General features: G+C 25.2%; 6 protein-coding genes across 7 annotated transcripts in view; 4 read left to right on the top strand and 2 right to left on the bottom strand.

Moving 5' to 3' along the window:
- The window catches only part of LOC127290510 (retinal homeobox protein Rx2-like), a 390,969-nt gene that overhangs the window by 332,397 nt on the left and 34,778 nt on the right, over positions 1 to 23,794 (bottom strand). The window lies entirely within an intron of this gene.
- LOC127290506 (hydroxylysine kinase) lies at positions 152 to 1,870 on the bottom strand. Its single transcript, XM_051319116.1, has one exon. It carries the CDS (start codon positions 1,389 to 1,391, stop codon positions 312 to 314), a length of 1,080 nt encoding a protein of 359 aa, XP_051175073.1. The 5' UTR covers positions 1,392 to 1,870; the 3' UTR covers positions 152 to 311.
- LOC127290512 (uncharacterized) lies at positions 2,126 to 2,847 on the top strand. The gene is made up of 2 exons (XM_051319133.1): positions 2,126 to 2,447; positions 2,625 to 2,847. The coding sequence occupies exons 1-2, from the start codon at positions 2,240 to 2,242 to the stop codon at positions 2,795 to 2,797; spliced, it is 381 nt and encodes a 126-aa protein (XP_051175090.1). The 5' UTR covers positions 2,126 to 2,239; the 3' UTR covers positions 2,798 to 2,847.
- LOC127290509 (uncharacterized) lies at positions 3,669 to 6,069 on the top strand. Its single transcript, XM_051319120.1, has 5 exons — positions 3,669 to 3,874; positions 4,281 to 4,420; positions 4,749 to 4,873; positions 4,933 to 5,075; positions 5,152 to 6,069. Coding segments are annotated over exons 1-5 (900 nt in total). The 5' UTR covers positions 3,669 to 3,873; the 3' UTR covers positions 5,643 to 6,069.
- LOC127290498 (NBAS subunit of NRZ tethering complex-like) lies at positions 6,846 to 14,886 on the top strand. Its single transcript, XM_051319089.1, has 18 exons — positions 6,846 to 7,291; positions 7,390 to 7,621; positions 7,692 to 8,110; positions 8,180 to 8,563; positions 8,645 to 8,852; positions 8,928 to 9,148; positions 9,234 to 9,563; positions 9,659 to 9,864; positions 9,937 to 10,233; positions 10,320 to 10,656; positions 10,763 to 11,175; positions 11,256 to 11,555; positions 11,633 to 11,921; positions 12,024 to 12,332; positions 12,415 to 12,823; positions 12,932 to 13,920; positions 14,036 to 14,164; positions 14,283 to 14,886. The coding sequence occupies exons 1-18, from the start codon at positions 7,199 to 7,201 to the stop codon at positions 14,556 to 14,558; spliced, it is 5,841 nt and encodes a 1,946-aa protein (XP_051175046.1). The 5' UTR covers positions 6,846 to 7,198; the 3' UTR covers positions 14,559 to 14,886.
- LOC127290502 (COP9 signalosome complex subunit 2) lies at positions 15,627 to 20,071 on the top strand. Of its 2 annotated transcripts, XR_007844372.1 has the most exons (10): positions 15,627 to 15,781; positions 16,340 to 16,534; positions 16,657 to 16,782; positions 16,860 to 17,027; positions 17,115 to 17,289; positions 17,399 to 17,537; positions 17,648 to 17,864; positions 17,976 to 18,116; positions 18,345 to 18,519; positions 19,275 to 20,071. XR_007844372.1 is itself a non-coding variant. In XM_051319109.1 (9 exons), exons 1-9 carry the CDS (start codon positions 15,728 to 15,730, stop codon positions 18,462 to 18,464), a joined length of 1,335 nt encoding a protein of 444 aa, XP_051175066.1. In that variant the 5' UTR covers positions 15,627 to 15,727; the 3' UTR covers positions 18,465 to 18,586. The 2 variants fall into 2 exon arrangements, 1 of the variants encoding a protein (XP_051175066.1); XM_051319109.1 differs by lacking the exon at positions 19,275 to 20,071 and having other exon boundaries at positions 18,345 to 18,586.

Consider the following 23,794-nt stretch of genomic DNA (forward strand, 5'->3'; position numbering starts at 1 on the left):
ACTTAAAAAAAAAATAAATGTAAGTACACACATATGTGAAAAAAGCAATAAAGAAAGAGGGAAGTGTATATCACAAAAATATTTTTTTTTTCTTTTGAATTTCTCAATAATCCATTTATTGATTTTTAAATTATTTATTTAAATAAATATATTTTTTTTTAATATTTGGTTCTTTATTCATTTGATTTAACAAATTTGTCGATTTAATTGCAATTATTTACTTTAAAAATTATTATTAATTTTTTTTGTTTAATTATAAATAATTGATTATTTTTTTAATAACTAGTAACAAATTTTTAATTGACAAACAATTAATTAATATTCCAAATTCGTGAAATTGTATCATCACTCATAAACCAAAGTTGATTGAGCAATTTCCAACCGGATTTTTGTGTGGTGAGTACATATTCATTATTTGGATCATTTTTATGTGAATAAAGTCCAAGTACTAAACTCTGACATAATCGTGCACAAACACAAATTTTGATAATTGACTTTTCCTTATCGCTAAGATATCTAACAGTCTCGTATCCCTGAATAACGTATTTTCCCGATTCAAGATTCTCTGTTTGTAACATCATATAAGTTAATGATATTGTTAAATCAAAAATTAAACAATTTTTCGACGAATCACCAAAATCAATAATAGCACTTATTTGCCTTTCATTATCAGCCATAACAATATTTTGTTCATTAAGATCACCATGAATGAAACCCTTATCAAAATAATCAAGACAACAAATTACTTTCAATTCAAATTCATTAACAATATTATTGACAATTTTTTGATTCTCTTGATTTAAAACATCAAGAAATTCACGTATTTTTGGTACACTTTGTAACATCCAAATTGTCTCATGATTATCATAACCGGTATGTATGAATTCTTGCATTTTATTACTCAATGTGCCAATATATTTGCCCACTTCAAACATAAGTTCATTTGTTTTTTTCACATTTATTAATAATTTTCCAGGTCTATAAATCAATAATCGTACAACATTTTTATCATCACTTGTTGTTGATGATTTTAAATTTTCCAATGAAAAATAATTACCATCAATACATTTAATTGGCATTGGACAACAAATTCCATTTTCATTAAGAAAAATCATCATCTCCGTTTGTGCATCAATGACATTTATTTTTTTCGAATCCAATGAATTGACAATTTTCAAAATATAACCATCATCACTAATTTTATTAATATGTTGATTATTAAATTTTTTCGTCTCACACAAAATATGATAATTCTTGTCATCGTATGCATTAAGTTCAATGATTTTTATCACATTTAATCCATAAACTCTTTTCACAATATCAATGGCAGTTTCTTGATTTATCATTGGCTTGATTAATTGACCAGGAGTTAAAAATGTCTCAGTAGACATTTTTTTACTCTCTCAGGAGTAAACAAGGAAGCAAAAAAAAAAAAAAATAGCAAATAAGGGGAGAAACTGATAAACAATAAGGATAATGAACGTTCTCTTTCAAGAGCCAAACAGAGACTGCGAGTTGTTTAAACGGAAAGGGTCAATTCAAACCCCCTCGTAGGATGTTTAATAATGAATCATGAGTGATGATAGAAGGTGAATTAATCATAAATATATTCCAAGGCACGTAGACTTTATTCTTGTACTGATAATAATAATTGACAACAATGAAATGTTATCGGCAAAACAAGCGAAACCTCTCGAGAGATATATTGGAATAATCACTATTCAAGATTAGCATATTTATTTGTTTCCCATCTTTTAGATTTTTCGTTGATATTGCCTTTATATATATATATATATATACAATAAAAAAGAGAGAAAATATTTTATCAAGCCATCATATATATTTTTATCACATGTTAATAATATTTTAATTTCAAATTTTTAATTTTATTTTATTCATTTTTCTTTCACTTCTCAAAATGTTTTCATTAACTTCTTCAAATTTTTCATTATCTGAAAATTCATTTTTTTTATTATTAATTACTGCAATTTTTAATATATTATTATTATTATTATTATTATTATTATTATATCTACTTTGATAAATTGCAAAAGAAAATAATATTAACTTTTTTCTTAAATAAATGTGGTGCGAAAATAAAAACATTTTTTTAAAAATGAAAAACAATTGTTTTTGAAAATTAAAAAAAAAAACGATCGGTGCATCTGTCAAACTATTGTTTTATATTTAGAATCAAATCTTATCTCTATCGTTGAAAAAAAAAACCTCTTAATACTGCATGAATGGGAATATTTATCGCAGTATTGAAAATAAAAAAAGAAAGTTAACGTCAATAGAACAATTGAATAATTATATTGAAAGTTATGAAAGAAATTTTGGTGAAATTAAAATTAAAAATGTATCAATTAATTGGCATGAAAAAATATTAAGAGCTTCAAAAAATTTACAGAGTGCAATCGAAAAAGATAAGATTAGTAAAGAGCAAGGTGCGTTGATAATATCGGAATATTATTTTAAGTATTATAAATTTATCTGATCATCGTAATTATTTTCTAGTCACAAAATATATAATTTAATCAAAATTTAATTATAATTGTTTTTTTTTAAATATATTATTAAAATAAGAAAAATTGAATTAAAATTTTTTTTAAAAATAATTTCAGCATTCGAAAATCTTAGATATTCAAATATAATTATGAAAGAAACAATAAAGAGATTAACTGAGGATATGAAAATATATAGAAAAAATATTTGCGATTTTGAAAAATTGGATGATTTAAATACTGAACGACTACTTAAAATTGATCCATTATACTATCCCTGTTCTATTAATTAAAACAATTAACTAATCTACTTTTGGGAAAAATAAAAAAATTTTTAATCCTATTCATTTTTTTAGATTATTTACCTAATTTGAAAATATTCTAAACAGAAATAAATTAAATAGGTATAAAAAAAAAATTTTTTGTTCTAACAAATTTTCTAATCTTCCCAAATTAAATTGGAAAGAAGAATTTTATTGTTCTTAATTCGAATATTTTTTCACATAAAACATATTTTCCAGAATTATTATATCTTATTAAGATAATGATTCATTTTAATAGTAAACAAAATTCTTTTAATTCAAGTTTTATAATGCTCAAAAATTATTGAAAACTAAAAGCAAAAAAAATAATGTAAAACGAGAAAAAAAATGTGCAATAAATAAACAAAAAATTTAAATTTCATTTGAAATGTTTACTTGCCAAAAAACAATTTGTTGTATTTCTCTCATAAATATTAAATCAATGAATTTTAATTAACTTCTTATATTTTATGTATATTTTCTTTTTTTAATTAAACATTTACATATTTTTATTAGAATAAAAAATAAATCAATCTCTGCAAATGTATATATAATATTTTCTTCATATTATAGATTTTACTAAAAACAGTTTTGCCAAATTATGAAAAAAAAAATCATTGTGTTTAAATAAATACCCATTTAATTTATTTCTATTAAAATTATTCAAAAAAAAAATTATTAACAAAAAATAAAAAAACTATATAAATGAATTTTCTTCTGTACTGAAATTATTTTTTATTAAAAAAATCTATCTTTTTTATTGAAGAATTTCAAAAAAAAAATTTTAGTTTTATTCTATTGGTCATACTGATTTTGAGCCTAGAGATATGTACGCAAGGTGGCGTTTTCGAATAAACCAGCTGTTTTTATATACAATTACAAAATGTGTTAAAAGTGTTACGATGTGTTAAAAAAAAATAATAACTTATTTCAAAAAAATTCGACGTACAAAGAAATTTTAAAAATGAAAATTGAATAATTTTACAAATAACAAAATCAAAAGAATTGACAAATTAAAAATTAAATTATTTTTTGGTGGAAAATAATATTTAATTTATATTGCAAAAAGTAAGTAATAAATTTAAGTTTTTTAATTAAAATAATCAGATAATTTTTGTAATAAATTTAAATTTAATAAACTGATAACATTTTTTTGATTTAAGCGTTTATTATAATTATTATCAAATAAATATATTTATTAACAAATAATTATTTATTTTTTATAAATATACTCAAATTATTGATTGGAATATAGTTTATTTAATTAAAAGAAAAAAATTATTTGGTTCTTTATTTGATAAAAGTTATAAATAACCACCCACGCAGCACCGGGAATTTTGTTTTTAAAGTTGACATCAACTAATAATAATAATAATAATAAAGCTATTGAATATTTGTTATCATATATAAATTTTAAATAAATTATAAAAATTCTAATATTATATTATTATAGCTATATGAATCTATATTTCAGTGATTACTAATACAATAGACAGTATGGATTATTGCTACTTTCCAATTTCAAATAAAGAAGTCCATGTAAGTATTCAAGCCAGTCACGATGCAAGGATATCACTTAGAACTCATTTAGCGGAAGATTCTAAAGTTTATGAGGTATGGCAATATTAATCATTTGCACTTTAATAAAAAAATATAGATAATAAAATGGAAAATTTGTTAATTTTCCGCAATTAATCACCATCAAAGAGATATTTATCTATAATATATGTTAAATGTTTATAAATATTTTTTATAATAATTTTAAACTCCAAAAATATCGAACAATTAGTTTGACAGTGTTGAATCGTCACAATTGATAATTAATATTTGATAATTAATTAATAATTGATAATTATTACTATATATAATATATTTATATAAAAAAATAATTTATTTTAATTAAATTTTAAATAATTAATTTAATATTAATTCTCTTTTTAAGATTGCCCTTGGCGAACGAGAAAATACAATGTCGTCGATAAAAGTCAATAATCTCGAATCCAGTGTATCATTAGTTGAAACGAGAGATATTTTAAGTGAAGAAGATGAACGTTCATTTTGGATAAGGTGAGATAAATAAAATTTTAATTTACAAATAAAAAATAAATTGGAAAAATTAATTTCAGATGGAAATGGTACAATGGTTTATTATCAGTTGGTCATGAGGGATGTGAACCTTTCATGTCCTATCGCGACAAAGATCCTTTTATTATAAATTATATTGGTATCAGTACTGCTTATGGTGCAACAGGAAGTTGGGTGCTAGACGGTAATATTTTTAAAATATACAATTATTATAATTCCCCTCCCCAAAAAAAAACTAAAGAAAAATTCTTACACCTTAGGAATACAGACACAGTGTTTGGAAATACGACAACAATTATTGGACACAAATAATTATTGGATTAATTATAATGAGAATTTAGGAATGCCAAGAAATGCAGTGACAGTATCGGAATGTGGTTCATTTGTAGGACGAGCTCAACATGAAGGTTCTGTAACACCAGGAAATATTGAGGGCGATATTTGTACTTTGGCATGGGGTGGTAGTGCACACAATAAATCACATTTTCAAGTATTGTGTGGAAAAACGATAAATTGGATTAAATCATGGGATGGTAGTGTTCCATTAAATGCATTACCTGGCGGTGAAACTGAAGATAATTATCCACTATTTATTGGTAGAGTTTTTATCGATGGTATGTATTATGCTGGCAAAATACAACCAAATCATCAAGTTTGTTATATACCACATTGTGGAATTGAAAAAGCTTTCAAGGAATACGAGACGTTAGTTGTTAATTTTTATCCAAATATTGAATGGGTTGGTAGGTGAAAGTATTTTTTTTTTTTTTTAAATTAACTTTTAATTTATTTTTAATTTATCGAGAATATATTTTTTATGAATTGAGGAGCAAATTTTCAAAACGTGATAAATCCATATTTTCTTATTTCGAGAAATTGAAAGAAATGACTTTTCTCACATAACTACTGTAGTTACTATTAAAATATAAAATTTGTAATAGTTTAATTCTATAACAATGTTTTTATATTCAAGACGTTCTGTTTTTAATTAAACTTTATCATAATTTAATTATTTACAGGTATTGGTAATTTTTTCTAATAAAAAACATAAAAATTATAACTGATCTTGGTTATGTCCAAAAGTTTTTGAATTGAAAATTCGTTGTTAACAAATTATTTTTTTTCTTAAATTTAACAGCGACAGGAAGATTTGTGAGGTCCTTAAAATATTAAATTTATGTTTATCTCCATTTTTTTGAAAAATGGATTTATCAGATTTTAAAAATTTACTCCTCAATTATAAGTGTTAAAAATGCGTTTTTATATTCTTCGCTCAAAAATTTCCAAAATGAAAAGAAATTTTATATTTATTGTGTCATAAAAATATGAAAGCGTTAATAAGTGAAAGTTTAATTGTAAATAATTGTTGAAATATTAAAATTGTATAAAAAGAAGTAAATCGATTACCTCAGAAAGACATGTGTGCATATATAAGTAGTATAAGATTCTTTTATCTCAGGAAAATATGAATTTTGTAAAAAAAAAAAAGATTGCTGATCTTCCCTACAATATTTATTTATTGTTATTGTATCCTAAGATCTTTAATTATTGTCATTTATAATTATACAAAATAAACAAATTTAGTCTTATAAATCCTTTTCTTTCATTTAATTTTCATTCCTAAGATTTACAATTACTATTTGGTTATATTCCACAAAAAAGTAAATATAAAAAAAAAATTTTATAAAATAAAGATTATTTTCAAATACCCAGATTATATTTTAGATAAATTATTATCTATATTCAAATCTAAAACATTCATTTCGTTTAAAAATAAAATTTAATTATTACACTTTTTGTTTAATTATAATTATTAAATTTTATTTTTCAATTCATTTAATTAAATAATCAATAACACGTTAAAAGAAATAGTTTAAATAATATAAAAAGTAAATACCAGATAAGTAGATAAGTAGATAAAAAGATAAACAACATTGACACATAACCTCAAATTAGCACCGGAATTTTCGATCAAAACAGTGACGTGTCTTCTTGTTCCATTTAAATTTTCTATTTTCCACTATCATTACGGACAAAATAAATCGCAAATATTTATTTGCATGTACATTTAAATGTGTGATAAATTAAATAAACACACTGCTACATGACATATAAATAACACGTATAAATATATATACTTCTATGCTGATTGTAACCTAACCTTAAAAGTCAATATGTCACAAATGTCAAAAATGACAATTATTAATGAAAATTTTTTCAAATCTCGTTAAATTATATAATACAATTGCAAAAAAAAAATGTGATACATGATAAATTCTCCCTAGTGATATAGTTATTCGAAAAAAAATGGGTCCAAATCCAGAAGAGAAAATGACAGAGGAATCAATTTTGTACGAACTTTTAGAATATTTCGTTAAAAAACAAGAACCAGAAGTAATTGTAAGTACAGTATTTAATTAAATAAAATTTATTTAATTTGAAATATACTAAAAACTAAAATGTGAAATATAACAAAAAAAAATATTCTTTTTTTCTAGAAATGTAAAAACGATGGGGTTATTTTGCCAACAGGAACAATAAAAAATGCTCTACGATATTTAAATAATAGATATTCTTTGCCAGAAAGTATATCACAACAAATTAGTTTCACTCTATCTTGGAAATTTGCTATTGGCGATAATGGAAGAATTTTAGCAATTTTACAAGAAACTATAATAGAAATAAGAAAATTAAAGGATGAATATTTATCAGTCACTGGAAAAATATCCGGTAGATAATAAATTAATTATTAAAAAATTAATAAATAAAGAATCTAATGAATTTTTAAATTTAATTCCAGTGCCAAAAGATGCATTTCCTCAATGGCGAAAAATTACTTGGAGTCCCGATGGACAATTTTTAGTTTTAGCCTCAAGCAATGGTCATTTATCATTTTACAATTCAATGGGGAACAATATTTTTAATATTAATCCAAAAACAGATTCGTCAAGTCCTGATATTTTAGAAGCGGGCGATTCAATAGCTTCGACAATATTTAAAAAACCAAGAATTCAAAGTGATATTTGGGAATATGAATTTATCAGTATCTCCTATAGTGGTCTCTTAAAATCATATTATATATCCTCGTCAAATAATTTTGAAGCTAATCATGAATTTTCATTTGGAAATTTTTATAGAAATGGCCTCAATGCAGTTGTTTATAGCGAAAAATATGATCTTTTATTTGTCGCTGGTAATACGATTAATCGCAATTTAACAGTAAGTAAAATTATATTATAGATTTTAATTAATTTTTAAAAAAAATAATAAAATTATTGAATTTTTCAGTGTACAGCTTTAGAAGTTGGATTATCGTCCTGGCGTTTTTTAAATGATCATCCTTACTATAAATTATCGTTTTCTTTTGAAGAACAAACACTTATAAAACCTGCATTTTCAATTTGGAATTATATGCCTTCAATTAGAAATCAAGCACAATCGATAATATTTAAGTTAAGTATTTCTCCTACTAGTCAACATTTGGCATGTCTACACACTGATGGTTGTATTACACTTTGGAATTTGCCTACTCTCAAACTTGAAAATATGTGGAAACTAAATGAACAGCCGGAATATAATTTAACAAATCCTTTAGATACGATTAAATTCAAGAAATTTCCCCCTGGTCTTTCAGAATTTCATCCAATGGATTTAGGCTGGTGGTCAAATCAGGTGAAATTCATAAAAAAAAAATTAATGTTTAATATTATTTTTATTGTAATTTGAAAATTCTAATTAATTTTTTTCATATAGACTATTATCGTCGCAAGATATTCAGGTTCAGTTTCTGTTTGTTCAATAAAAAATTTGAAAAATCTCTTGGGAACGAGTCCTGAATTTTTGTATGGACAACCACAAATTTCCGAATTAAACGCTGGTCGTGGATTTTTGTGCTTAGACTGTGAAGTATTTATAACGAGCACAAAAAGAAGTCGTGAATCGTCAATTGGTGGACAATCAGGTGAAAATTTATTTTTTTTTTAAATAAGAAATGATTTTTTAAAAAATTGAAAATAAAACAATTTTTTTTTATCAGACGTATCGTCGGATAGTGAAAAGGATGACTACGAATCAGAGTCGAATACAATTTTAAATTACACAACTCGTTTAGTTCAAAATACACTCTATTCAATGACTGACATTGAGAAATTTCAGCCAAAAAGAAAAAAATCGAAAATCTTTCACAAAACTTATAGAATTTTGGGAATTAAAAGTACAACACCCGAGGAATTATATTCGAGAAAAATTGAAAATGAGGTGATTTTTTAGAAATTAATTATATAATTATAAATTATTTTTAAAAAATTAACTAAGAAAACTATTTGAAATTATTTTTTTCAAGGATTATGAAGAAGCATTGTCTCTAGCGAAAACTTACAATTTGGATACAGATCTTGTTTATCAAACTCAATGGAGAAAATCAGAATTTTCTCTAAAAGCAATTGCAGATCATTTAGCGAAAGTTAGCAAGAGATCGTGGGTTTTAAATGAATGTAAAACACGAGTTCCAGATAATATTGAAGCCGCCAGGGAATTACTTAAATTTGGTTTACGAGGTGCAAATTTAGGGACTTTAATCGCTATCAACGATGACGATGATGATGGAAAATTCAAATCTATTGAAACTGATGAGGACGATATCAATTTTGATGATAGTCATTCTTTAGAACAGGTTTAATTTAATATTTAATTAATCATAATTTAAAAAATAATTATTTCAAAATCAATTTTGATAACAAATTAATGATTATAAAAATTCATAAACAGGTTCAAAAAATAAACAAATATTTAGAGCAAGTGGATATTGAAAATTTTTCGGAATCTCAAAAAGAACTCATAAGTATTCGAAAAAAGCTTTTGGATCTTTTAGATAAATTAACGACCTATGAACATATTCTTGATTCACATCAGGAATATGATAAAGAGTTCTATGAAGAATTTCGTCAACTTTCACCTTTAGAAAATGCAATTGGGTAAATTAAATTTTCAATTTTAATTAAAATATAAAAAATTCTTATTTAATTAAAACAATTTTTTACTTTTAGATTCGCTAAGGAATGTAATTGTAAAGGAGTTGAAGTTATGTTTACTTATTATGGATCACAATTAACGCCCCATTGGCTTGCAATTTTGAGTTTTTTCCCTGAAACTTTTAGTCCATTCTCATATGAAAATTTGCTACCAAAATGTGATCAAGAAGGCAAATTATTTTTACTCTTTCAAAGAAAATTACGCGAAATGGATTGGGTCGAGAGAAGCGAATTTTCTCATCTATTGAAAATCGATAACGATTACGAGACATCTATTATTTATGAATTATATCCATCATTGATTCCCTACAAGTAAGAAATTCTTTTATAAAACTACTAATATTTATTATTTATTATTCAAAAGAAATTAAATAATTTCCTATTTGAATTGTTAACAGAAATACGGACTTAAGTTCGGGATTGTTAGAAAAATGGTACAAATGGCGAGCTTGTGAAATTGAAAGAGAATGTGGAATAGTTGATTATGCTTTGGGATTAATAAACATTGGCAAAGATAGAAATATCTCTGGTTTGGAAAATTTACTATTTGAATTAGAAACATTAGATGATCTCGTTTATAAAGTACGACTCGAATTTTTATCACTATCTGAAGTAAAAAAATTGACTGACTTAGAGAAAGTCAAATTGTTAATGAGCAAATCGTCCGAAACAAATTTTGTTGCTGATCTCAAGGACAAAGTTTTGCCATTTATCAAAAGAAAAGAAAAATATTTGGTAAGAATTTAAAAATTAAATAAAAATTGGAATCTTTTTTCTTTTTTTATTCTGTTTATTAATTAAATTTATATTTTTACTAATCATGAATAATTAATATTCATAGAAAAAGCAGAGCAACTCGGAAACAAATCTTCTTCGTAATTATATGATCCACATTAGTAAAGGCGATTTAAGTTGGCCAGTTACATTTTTTCAATACTTGAAAACAACACACGATTCAGAAATAATGGAAATTATAAACGATATTGTAACTTTAGCTATTGAATGCATTTATGCTTGCACCAATAACGATATGTATGAGAATGCTAAAAAAATTCACGAAGCTATTGCAAAACAAGAATCAGAAGAATCAGTGAATTACGAATTACAGGAAGAATTGGAAAGAGAATTAATATGTGTAAAAATTTTAAATTCATACGGTGTCAGTGTTCCATTTAGTTTTATTAATGAAAATAAAGAAAATCTAGAAGCCATTAAATCACTTCTGATAAAAATGTCTGAAGGTTTGAAAAATCGGTAAGAATTAGGAAATAAAAAAGAAAAATCCTCCAAACCAACAATAAAATTAAATTAATTTTTTTTTTTACTTTTATTAGTATTCCACCGCCTATCGAAAAAGCTTGGGCTCATCTTCTAAATGATATGCTCGAGATGCAGGGATTAATTTTCAAAACTTTAGATGTGGAAGTGTGTTTTGAAATTTGTCTATCAGCTCGATTACGATCGGGAGTTAAGGCAACAATTCAAAATTGTGGTACTCTGATGGAAGTGAAGAAAAATGAACAATCACTATTAAAAGTTTCTTATGAGAGGGCAGTAGACTTAATATTGAATGCGAGTATTGAATATTTTAATAGTGCAAAAAGTCTACACGACACGAATATGGAACTGTCAAAGTAAAAATTACAATTTTTTAAAAAAATATTTTAACTTTAAATTAAAAATGTAAATCAATTTTTTTTTCTTTTTTCAGAGCTTGTTTACATCTCATTACAGATGATAATCCACGAATCAAAGAAGAATATAATCTTATTGATTCGTTAAAAATCTTGGACGAATTCAATACAAATATTCTTCCTCTTCAAGTAAGACTTACAAACGATAAGATAAAATTAATTGAAACATGTCTAAGGAGTTGGGACACTGCTTATAAAAATCGCCAAAAATTACTAAATCTCGGGAAATATTTGCATATTCATCGAAATGATGAAAAATTAAGAGAAGGAAGAATTTATGAATTAATTGCACGAAAGGCTCTAGAGGTAAATAAAAATACTAATTTTTTTTTCAACTTTTGAAAAAAATGTAAAATAATTAAAACTTAACATTTATTTGAATTTTTAATTCAATTATATTCACTATAGGTAAATGACTACAGTGCATGTGCTTTCTCAGTGGAAAAAATGATAGATGCCAATTATGAACCTGCTTGGAAAATAGCAATGAATTTAGGGAATAGCGATAATTTTGAGGATCTAAAATTTAGACGACGATGTTTATCTTTCACGTTAATTCATGGAACGCCCGATATTTTGGAGGACACAATGAAATATTTAAATTTATTAGAAATACAAATTTTGAATAAAACCATACAAGATTTAATGCCTGGTGACAATGAGGATTGGGAAAACGATGTTAAAAGTGATGATGAATTCACGGATGCTGTGACAACAGTAAGTAGGGAAAAATGCGATTTTTTTTTCTAATTATAGTTAATAATAATTGTTAATATCAATCATTTTCTTTTTTTTGCAGCCACAAGTGGAGAACAAGGAATTTATTCCAAATATTTTGGGAACATCAACGGAATTGGTGATAAATTCGGCAAATTTAGTAAAAGAATCCACTTTTGGAATATTAAGGAATGCAGGGAATAAAGATTTTTGGAAGACAGCACTTAGTTTTAATTTGTCACGAGAAATTGAAAATATTGTTCCTAATGATGAAGTGGAGGAAATTATTTCTGACAATGTACAAAGTTTTCCTTGTTTTTATCAATCTCTACATAAAAATTCCAAATTAAGTAAATTTGACACAAAATATACAAAATATTCAAATGAAAATGAATTTAATCCCCGATTAAAATTGTGTCAAACTTTATTGAGGGTTTCTTTACTGAGCGAAACAGCCTGTTATGGTTTGGAAGTCAGTGACGTTAATCATCGTAAGTTCTTTTATTTTTCATTAATAAAATAAATTTTAATCATTACTAATTATTTAAAATTAACAATAACAATTTTGTTTAATAAGAAAATTAAAATTTTCATTACAGTGTATCTTGAATCTGCGGAAAAAGTAATAAGTGAAGATTGTTTATTGGGTTTAGGATATTTAATGAATATGAGTGAGAATTCAATGAAGGAAATTGATGAAATGTTTGACAATTTACCAAATACAGATTTAAACAATCAGCTTGCGCTCTATTTTTTCGCTTTACAACTTTTTAAAAAAATACATCCAGAAGATAAAAATATTTTCTTATACGATCCACTTGATTTAATTTGTTCAATGACAAAAGTCACAAAATTTGAAAATCATCAAGAATTAATATCGATACTGCAAAAACGTATTAATTTATATAAAACAAAAAGTGAAATCACAAATCATTCTCAACAAATCGACTTAAAAAAAAGAAATTCCATTTCCGATAATAAAACATCAGAGATGGAGCAACAAGATTTTAATAAAAAAAATTCAATCTTAGAGAAGAAAAATTCAAAAGAATTTCAATTTGATGAAAAAAATTCTTCATCACTATCTGATAAAAAAGATTCAAAGGAAACTATTGAAAATATTCAATCTGATGATCAAACCGATATTTGTACTGAAGATTCAAAAACATTTAGTCAAAATTTAACATATAATGTCGATGACGAAGGTGATGGATGGGACGAATGGGAAAATGATGATTGGGGAGATTTTCCTGACATTAAAGAAACCAAAGATAATACAATGGATGAAATTCCAAGTTTGCGAAGTGATACAATGACAAGTTTATGTGAAAATGCAACCGAGGAAGAGCGTTACGAAGTTTTTGAAAAATTATTAAATGAAATTGAGAATAAAAGTCAATATATTGAAGTTAAAGAAACATTAAAACAGTGGCCAGATTTCATTGATCTTGAAAATATTTCAGCAGAGAGAAATCCTATACTGAGATTATTAAAAAAAGTAATTGAATTAATTGATAAAAATAATATAGATTGTGAAATATTTCAGGAAATTAAGGAACTCCTAACGGACCAAGAAATATCGAAAGACGTAAGATTTTTTTTAATAAAAACAATTTGATTTCTTTCCCTTTTTTTTTTTTTTTTGATATTTGCCCTAAATCTAATTTTTCTACTCAGGATACTATTATTAAAACTTTTTTCAGATACTTATAACATTTTTGGACAATGAAAAAGAATCATTAACACTTGAGCAACAAATTTACATAAAATTATGTTGTACAGAACAATCTCTTCACGCAGAAACAGTCAATTTTATTAAGGAAAACTATAAGGTAATTTATTTACTTTATTAAATTAATTCGGCTGTGCAAAAAAACTTAATTAAAAAATTTCCCTTTATGTTTAGCAAAAAAAAAAAAATTAATTAATTTCGTTCAAATTATTTTACAGACACTGAAATTGATAAATCCAATTTTAGAAGAATTGTTTTTCAAAAATTTAACTGCGTCATTCAGTCCGTCACACGAGCTTTATTATCAAATTTTGGAAGAAGTATTTCTAAATCGAACCATACCAGAAATAGAAAATAATATCAAACTGCTAATTGACAGGTTAGTGGAGCAAAAAAATATTCCACACGCAATAGCTTTGTTAAATCAATTAGAAGGAATACCGTCATCATTAAGCACATTTGATACATGCCTTCATTTGTTAACAAAAAAATAATTTTATATATTTAATTTCAATTTATAATAGCATTAAGTATACCTATTGTAAAAAAAAGTGGAATTTTCTCCAACTTTATCCCGCCAAATTTTTTTTTTTTTCCATTAAAAAAGTAAAATTCTATTATATTTTAATGTTTATCGATTTTTCTTCCAATAGAAGGTGAAAAATCTTGTCGTTCTAATATTTATTAAAAAGAATTGGTGGTAATTGTGAAAAAGCCATAATTCCTCGACAATATATTGTGCAAAAATATCGCCAATATACATACATGTACATTTTGAGGTTGTGTATTATTTGTATAAAAATAAACTTTGTTATAATTTTAGATTGTGTTTGTCATTATAATTATATAAATATAATCGAAAATGTCAATAAAATATAAGCATAATTCAATAAAACAGAAAAATTATAAGAAAAATGTCGAATAAAAAGATACTGGACCTTGTGGTGCCGGGAAGCCGGGTTGATGAACTCTCAATCTGCTGAATTATCACTTTGTTTTGCACTTTTATAATTATTACATTAACTGGGACTATAATTTAAATAAACTTAGTCAAAAATTTTGTTAAATCAACACTTATTAACACTTAAAAACTGTTAAAATATAGGAGCTCCGTTTTGACTTGAAAAAAGTGGGAAACTATGTAATCACGTGATCATGCGATTCAGTGTTGCCAACTTAACCTATTTGAAAAAAGTTACAATCTAATGGCGGGCTTATCAAGAATGTTTAAAAATTAATTTTGTTTTTTTACTAATGTAATAAAAAAAAATATACTATTGAGTATAAAAATATTAATTTTAATTTAAAAATATATAAATTACGTCTCAAATAAAAATCTTATATCGAAATTTCGTTTAAACTTTTAATTTAATTTTCATTAACTTTCTCAAGTTGGCTATCATGGAATTCAAAAATAATTAATTAATAAAATTAAATAAATTCTTATAAATAAGTAAAAAAAACTGTTTTTTTTTAATTATAAATTATTTTTGTTACCTGGGGTTATTTTTGAATTGGACAAATTAAAAATTATTTTCTGAATTATCGACGGTAGATATTACTTTAGTCGTGCCGGTTCATGTTTTCATCTGAACTTCTGTTTTCTTTTTGCTGTTTGTGCTTAGATAAATATAATAACTAAAATTTTCAAAATTTTTCCAAAATGTCAGATGGAGAAGATGACTTTATGTGTGAAGAAGAGGAAGACTATGGACTGGTAATGTTTTTATTTTCCTAACATTTATGTAGCGTCTTTTCCAAGTCGTTTTTATAGTTGTATAGGTTATGTTCGTTCTGCAAGATTGCAAAAATTCCTTCCTTTTTTGTTTTTTAATTTTAAAAAATCAATTTCAATTCTTATTTTGAGTTATTTTAAATTATTCAATATTATTTGTTACAAAAAAATTAAATTTTAGTTCTAATTGGGAAATTTGAAAATGCATATGATGAATGTTATGAAGATTAATTTTTTGACATTTATCTATATAAAATATAAAATTTTATAGTTTTAATGTTGATTTTTAATTTTCTGATAATTTATACATTTTGATGAAGATGTTATATATTTTTAATTAGGATTTATTTAAACGCAAAACATGTATCTGTTATATTATTCCTAGACATTTATGCTTTTCATAGTAAACTTAATATCTCCAGTGTTGAATGAAATTTTAGTAATTGATAACTGTCAATTTATTGCATTTGTTTGGCTGTTATTGAAATATTTATTTTTTGTAAGATTTCAAAATCGAAAACGATATGTTTATATTTTTAGGAGTATTCTGAGGATTCAAATTCCGAACCAGACGTAGACTTGGAAAATCAGTACTATAATAGTAAGGCTTTAAAGGAGGATGATCCAAAAGCAGCATTACAAAGTTTCCAAAAAGTTTTAGATTTGGAAGGAGGTGATAAAGGAGAATGGGGTTTTAAAGCGCTTAAACAAATGATAAAAATTAACTTCAAACTTGTAAGTTTAAATTTCTACTTTATCTGAACGTTCAAAATGAATAAAATTTGATATTTTACAGTGCCCTAATTAATTAAATTAATTAAAAATTTTAAGTATTTATGATTTATTAATTATTTCAGTCTAATTATAAGGAGATGATGACCAGGTACAAACAGCTGCTCACCTATATTAAAAGTGCAGTAACGAGAAATCATTCAGAAAAATCTATAAACTCAATTTTGGATTATATTAGCACATCCAAAAACGTTAGTATTTAATTAATATATATATATATGTAATTTAAATTTTTTCTAAGAAAAATTAATATAATTTTAATAATTAGATGGAATTGCTGCAAGATTTTTATGAAACTACTTTAGACGCTTTAAAAGACGCAAAAAATGACAGACTGTGGTTTAAAACAAATACAAAATTAGGAAAGCTATATTTTGATCGATCAGATTTTAATAAATTAGCAAAAATACTGAAACAACTGCACCAAAGTTGTCAGGTGAGTCTATAATAATTATTTATTGTTTAATTTAATTATCAAGTTAATTAATTAATTTTTATTTGATAATAATTTTTGAAAATTTAGACCGACGATGGCGAAGATGACTTAAAGAAAGGGACTCAATTATTGGAAATTTATGCGCTTGAAATTCAAATGTACACTGCACAGAAGAATAACAAAAAACTAAAAACACTTTACGAACAAAGTTTACATATTAAAAGTGCGATACCTCATCCCCTCATTATGGGAGTCATTAGAGGTACTATTCATTCAATCTGTTCTAATGATTAAGTAAAGAAATACATTTTTTTTATATTAAAAAAAAAATTATTAGAAATTATTCATCTAATATGAAAAAATTTCTTTAGAATGTGGTGGGAAAATGCATTTAAGAGAAGGAGAATTCGAGCGAGCACACACCGATTTTTTTGAAGCATTTAAAAATTACGATGAATCAGGTTCGCCGAGACGTACAACCTGTTTAAAATATTTAGTGTTAGCAAACATGTAAGAACTAATTTATTTATAGAAATAAATTCCTAATACTGAATTAATAACTAAATAATTGAATTTAAATCGGACTTTTTATTATCTTTAATAATAAATTTCATTTACAGGTTAATGAAATCGGGAATAAATCCATTCGATTCACAGGAAGCGAAACCTTACAAAAATGATCCAGAAATTTTGGCCATGACAAATCTTGTTGTTAGTTATCAAAATAATGACATTAATCAATTTGAATTAATTCTCAAACAAAACAGGAGCAATATAATGGGAGATCCATTTATTCGAGAACACATTGAAGATTTGCTACGAAATATTAGAACTCAGGTATATACTTGGATATCAAATTCGAAAAAAATTATTAAAACCATTAGTATTTAAAAAAAATAAATTAACAAATTAAAATCTGCTAACTGGAACTAATATCTTTTTTTTCAGGTTCTCATTAAGTTAATTAAACCTTACACAAGGATTCACATCCCCTTCATAAGCAAAGAATTAAACATTGATGCATCTGAAGTTGAAAGTCTATTAGTTTCCTGTATTCTGGATAATACAATTCGTGGGCGTATTGATCAGGTGAGAAAACATTTCTTTACATTAATTTTTCAACAATATTAATCGAAAAAAAACTTCGGTGAAAGTAGAAACAATTTTAATAATAAATGATTGTTTTTAATTTTTAATGATAGTAAAATAATAATTTAGTTAGATAATTAAAAAATTGTTTTTTCTTGACATTTCTTTCTGTCAATTTCTAATTAATTTTATTGAGTTTTCATATTTATTTTCTTTTAAAAAAAACAGGTTAATCAAGTGCTGGAACTCGACAAGAAGTCAATTTGTGCTGCACGGTACAATGCTTTGGATAAGTGGACAACGCAATTACAATCATTGCATGTGGCAATTTTAAACAAAATGGCGTGAACATGAGATGTGCCAGTGGTATGATTAATGGATAATTATTAAGCCTAGTTTATTTGTAAGTAAACAGTTTTTCTTGTAATAATTATTAAAAGTAAATCCAGTTACAATATTTTACATCGAAATCGACTGTAAATTTATTGAACCTTCAGCAAATTTCCACATTTAAAAATATTCTTTTTAAATAAACAAATTAATTATTTCAAATATCATTGTTAATTTATAATTAAGAATTAATATAATTCTTTAAGTATAATTTTCAATTAATTAATCGGAAAGTATTTTAATTAAAATTAATTAGAATATAACTAATTATTCAATTATTTGAATTTAAATAATTTTAATTTACCAGCAACGCTGTATAAATAATTTACTTAGTAATTTATTAAATTTCATCTCTTATTTTCTGCGATTATGGAGATTCGAAATAATCTCGATGAAAAGAATTATTTCATATTGAATTGAATTGATCAGAGAAATTTATAAGAAAAAAAATTCACTGGGCGGAGAAAGAGATATTTATATCACTTGATATAGTGAAATATGTGAAAGAAAAACACTGCATATTCTTTCTTGTACAATACGTTGGAGAGCAATTTTCAACCCTATTCAGTTTATGAGAAGTACTTACATTCTTTTTCTGGCCCCTTTTTTTTTCTTTTTTGTCTTTTCTCTATACTCGTCTTTTTATTTGAAGCCTCGCGCATAAAATAAAAGGATGAGGCCATGAAAGCAAGAAGAGATGTCCTTCGTGAACAATTACCTCTTAAATTTTTTCCAAGATTTTTCAGACCCTTAAAATTTTTGTTTCAGGTGAACGCGTGAAAGAGAAAAAAAATTTTTCTTATTAAATTAATATTTACGACAATTTTCTTTGACAAATAAAAATTAACGATTTTATAGGATTTATCTATAATAATTATACAAAAATAGATTTCTCTAAAATTGAAAATTTAATTTTACTCGCGATATACTTTTCAAAGTAGTTTTCTTAAAAGTTGAAGGAAACTTGGCTACTAATGAAATTCTTAATTTTCTTCTGAGCTGTTTACATCGTCTGACGAGAATTGATATCATCTCCCGAAGATCAGTTTCTTTTAATCAAGAATTAAAAAAAAAAAAAACCCTCTCTTAATCTGACATGTTTTCTTTTCGCGTGAGAAAAATGAGTTTAAATTCAGTAAATGACAATCTCCCGAGAGCGAGTTAAATAATTTTATTATCTTTTTGTTTTATTAATTAGAAAAATTAATGTTAAATTGAATGTTAATGGGTGAAATTTATGTAATTAAAAATACAATTTTAAAAGTTATTAATAATAAAAAATTTAAATATCGAGTTTTATGGACAAAGTTTGGTGGCTTAATAAAAAGCAAAAAAAAAAAAAAGATCAAAGTTTATATTAGTTTGTAAACAATTTGTACCACATGATTTATAAAGCTAATGAAGAGTATTAAATAATTAATTACCGAGAATGCTTTGAAGTGGGAATGTACTAAAACAAAGTAACTGACAAATAAAATACTTTTCCAATAAATAATAAATAAACATAATTAATTAATAATTGATTTATAAATAATAAAAGAAATAATAAATTTAATTAATTTAAATTCACATTAATTTTTTACCCCCTTTTTTGTTATTGTTTTTTTTTTAAAAAAAACAAATTTACCATCCTTCGTAAAATGTGGGGTTTAATATTGTTCACATGTTTTGTCATGTTATAATTAATCCCAACTGGTTTATCTCGATTCCTGGTTAATTATTTTTCCTTATAAATTCGAAATCATGTTTTTGAAGCAAACAAATATAGCTTTAACGATAATATATTATTATTTTGTTCATTATTTTATTCTATTATTATTATTTTATTTTAAATAATAATTTTTTTTAAATTAACAATTACTAAAGAAAATACAAGAATTTTTCAAATTTAATTTATAAATAAAATTGAAGTGAATTTAAAAAAAAAACAGAAACAAAATATTTTTTAATAATTGCATTTAGTGGAAGTAGTTATTGGTGTGGTAATTACAGCAATACTAGAATGGTAATTACTGTAATGCAAGTATTGCAATTACTGCAATACTAGTATGGCAATTATTACAATATTAGTAGGGCAATTACTGCAATACTAGTATGGCAATTACGGTAATACAAGTATTGTAATTACTGCAATACTAGTATGGTAATTTCTGCAATACTAGTATGGTAATTACTGCAATACTAGTATGGTAATTACTTCAATACAAATATGGTAATTACTGCAATACAAGTATGGTAATTCCTGCAATACTAGTAAGGCAATTACTGCAATACAAGTATGGTAATTACTGCAATATTAGTAGGGAAATTACTGCAATACTAGTATGGCAATTACTGCAATACAAGTATTGTAATTACTGCAATACTAGTATGGTAATTTCTGCAATACTAGTATGGTAATTACTGCAATATTAGTAGGAAAATTACTGCAATACTAGTATGGCAATTACTGCAATACAAGTATGGTAATTACGGTAATACAAGTATGGTAATTACGGTAATACAAGTATGGTAATTTCTGCAATACTAGTATGGTAATTACTGCAATATTAGTAGGGAAATTACTGCAATACTAGTATGGTAATTACTGCAATACAAGTATGGTAATTCCTGCAATACTAGTATGGCAATTACTGCAATACAAGTATGGTAATTACTACAATACTAGTATGGCAAACATTCCAATACTAATATGGCAATTATTACAATAAAAGTATAGTAATTAGTCCAATAATTAATGGCATTTCTCTTAATATGTGAAGTGAATAATTTACATTACTTAGTAATAGATTCATTTTTTTTATTTCCCTCTTACAGTTCCTTTTTTTCCTCTCAACATTATAGAAGGGGTAAATAATCTCCCTCAGCATAAGCAATCATCAACTGATTTCAATCTCATTAAGTTTTTTTAATTCACATTCAGAGGCCTTTTTTTATCTTTCAAAAGAAATGAGTATCATTGCCGCGGCGTTAATGAAAAGAGGATATATAGCAAAAAAAAAAAAATTCTGCTGGTCCCTTTTTTTCCTCAGCACGTCTGCATACGAAAAGGTATATATAATGTCTTTCTAATGTGTTTTTAGCGAAATGATCAATCGTTCTCGACACCCTTTTTCAACTCCTGTCATCGATCTTTTTTTGGCGATATTGCTAATTTTATATTAATATAATAGTCGACTTTAAAAAAGAAAAGAAAATCTTGTGACGAAACGTGAAAGGGGTTGGTCTTTTTGGGGTCGAAATCTCTTTCTCTCCTGCACTATATATATATATATATATATTGGAGAAAGAGAGGAGAGCCCTCTTTTTTCATTCTTCTTTGATAGTCCGGGGGGTTGTTGAAAAAACAAAAGCCCCTAGTTACGGGGAGTGGCGTTGGACGGCGCCAAAGTCGATCTCTTCAGGGTCGAGGAATGAGGGGGTTGATTTGGGAGGATCAGGCACACAGGGCGTATAGTCGTGTGTATAGTCTACTGCTGTCTCGGCGGAGGAGGCCAGTGTGAGGCCGGCTGCCAGCCGCCCAACATCGAGAATTGTGATTCAAAAACGATATACACACCCAACAACACTTCCAAAAAAAAAAAAAAAATTCCTCTTCCATAAAAAAAAAAATCCAAAAACAAGACCCCCCAAAAAAAATTAAAAAAAAAAAACAAACACACTCAAAATTTTTTTCCCCTCAAAACATTCTTTGTTAAAGACTATAAAAAAAAAAACTATTAGCCATACTCGTGTGACATGCTTTCCAAAATCGATGAAACAAAAGAACAAATAAAAAGAAATCGATTCTGTAATTTTTGCATTATCAATGAAAAATTTGTTTCGATAGATCCAAAAAATTATTTAGGAACCAAAATTCCTCTCGAATAGTAAAAAAAAAAGAGATATATTTTTTGCTTCTGAAAAAAATAAGTCTCATGAGATCTTCCTCTATTGTAACTATACCCTGGAGACCCAAGGAAACGAAAAATTTTACCCCGTGTCAATTTACCGGAACTACTTTACGATTCCGTGTGCCATTCGGCAAGGAGCACGAGTTTTTCATTTTTCTAGATCGCGGCAAGTATCTATTCTGTGTTCGCGAGTGCGTGTGAACAATTTTTTTTTTTCAAAAAAAAAAAAAAAAATTCGCGATTGTGAAATTTTTTTTCTCTTTTTTTTTTTTGAGTAACAGAAATTGGCCAAATTAGGGGAATGATCAACAATTGAATGAGAAGTGAATTAGAGAGAAAGAGAAAGAGAGAGAGAAAATTGTATAATTGGAGGAGAAAATTGTCCGCACTGAGAGAAAATTTTCATATAAAGAGAAATTTTCACTGAAGAAAAAAAAATTGGAAAATCAATATATATTTTTAAAATTTAAAGAGTTAAACTACAAAATTAAAAAAAACAAAATTTCAAAATCATTTAATAAAAGGATATTTTTTTTTTGTTTGAAAAATCAGACAAAATTTGCAGAATATAAAAAAATTCAGTGAGAAAAAAGAAAAATTTGCGAAATAAAGAAACATAAAAAGAAGTGAAAATTTTTTGTAAAATTAGAGGAATTATAAAAAAATACTAAAAGTTTACAAACCAATGGAAAAATTGAAAACGAAAAGCATTTAAAAAAAGGAAAAATTACAAAAACGTTTTATAAACAAAGTATCTTTTTATTGAAAACCAAAGGAAACATTGAAAAACGAAAGAAAATTTTTAAACTAAACGGAAAATTCATGGAAACCAAAAGAAAATTTTTAACACAAAAGTAAAAAAACCAATTGTAATATCAAAAATTATTCCAAAAGCAGAGAAATTCAAAATCAAAATTCAATTCCAAAAAAAATTAATAAAAACTAAAAAGAAAATTCGTAAAAATTAAAGGAAAATTTTTAAAATGGATTAAAATAAGGGAAAATATTTTCAAAATCAAAGTTTACAAATCAGAAGAATCTATTCGAAACTGAAAATTGTGAAACGCCAAAGAAAATCCCAAAGGAAAATTCATTAATTCTTTAAAAGAACATTATTAAACCAACGAAAAATGTTGCAACAAAAAAGAATTTAAAAATCAGAAAAGAAATTCTAAATCTGCACAGAAACTTCTAAGAGAAAAATCCTAATTTTCAAAAATTAATCATCAAAATTAAAATCATTGGATAAATTTCATGAGATTAGACAAAGTTACAATTGGATATTTAATACCAAACGGGAGATTATTGGAATTTACAATTTGATTTCCTGGGAAATTGCTTGATACATCTTTGGAAATGAGAGAGAAATGATGCTGTAATGCACCACGTGATGTT

The sequence above is a fragment of the Leptopilina boulardi genome, unplaced genomic scaffold (assembly GCF_019393585.1).
Source record: "Leptopilina boulardi isolate dan_hultmark-lab unplaced genomic scaffold, ZJU_Lbou_2.1 LbouV2_70, whole genome shotgun sequence".
NCBI classification, from domain to species: Eukaryota; Metazoa; Arthropoda; class Insecta; order Hymenoptera; family Figitidae; genus Leptopilina; species Leptopilina boulardi.

Bases quoted from the DNA above. Each gene is read 5' to 3' on its own strand.
- LOC127290502 (XM_051319109.1), top strand. From the start codon at position 15,728: ATGTCAGATGGAGAAGATGACTTTATGTGTGAAGAAGAGGAAGACTAT. The intron at 17,290-17,398 runs GTACTATTCATT...AAATTTCTTTAG, and splicing joins CATTATGGGAGTCATTAGAG to AATGTGGTGGGAAAATGCAT. The intron at 17,538-17,647 runs GTAAGAACTAAT...TTTCATTTACAG, and splicing joins TATTTAGTGTTAGCAAACAT to GTTAATGAAATCGGGAATAA.
- LOC127290512 (XM_051319133.1), top strand. From the start codon at position 2,240: ATGAATGGGAATATTTATCGCAGTATTGAAAATAAAAAAAGAAAGTTA. The intron at 2,448-2,624 runs GTGCGTTGATAA...AAATAATTTCAG, and splicing joins TAAGATTAGTAAAGAGCAAG to CATTCGAAAATCTTAGATAT.
- LOC127290509 (XM_051319120.1), top strand. The intron at 4,421-4,748 runs GTATGGCAATAT...TCTCTTTTTAAG, and splicing joins AAGATTCTAAAGTTTATGAG to ATTGCCCTTGGCGAACGAGA. The intron at 4,874-4,932 runs GTGAGATAAATA...AATTAATTTCAG, and splicing joins GAACGTTCATTTTGGATAAG to ATGGAAATGGTACAATGGTT.
- LOC127290506 (XM_051319116.1), bottom strand. From the start codon at position 1,391: ATGTCTACTGAGACATTTTTAACTCCTGGTCAATTAATCAAGCCAATG.
- LOC127290498 (XM_051319089.1), top strand. From the start codon at position 7,199: ATGGGTCCAAATCCAGAAGAGAAAATGACAGAGGAATCAATTTTGTAC. The intron at 8,564-8,644 runs GTGAAATTCATA...TTTTTCATATAG, and splicing joins TAGGCTGGTGGTCAAATCAG to ACTATTATCGTCGCAAGATA. The intron at 8,853-8,927 runs GTGAAAATTTAT...TTTTTTTATCAG, and splicing joins GTCAATTGGTGGACAATCAG to ACGTATCGTCGGATAGTGAA.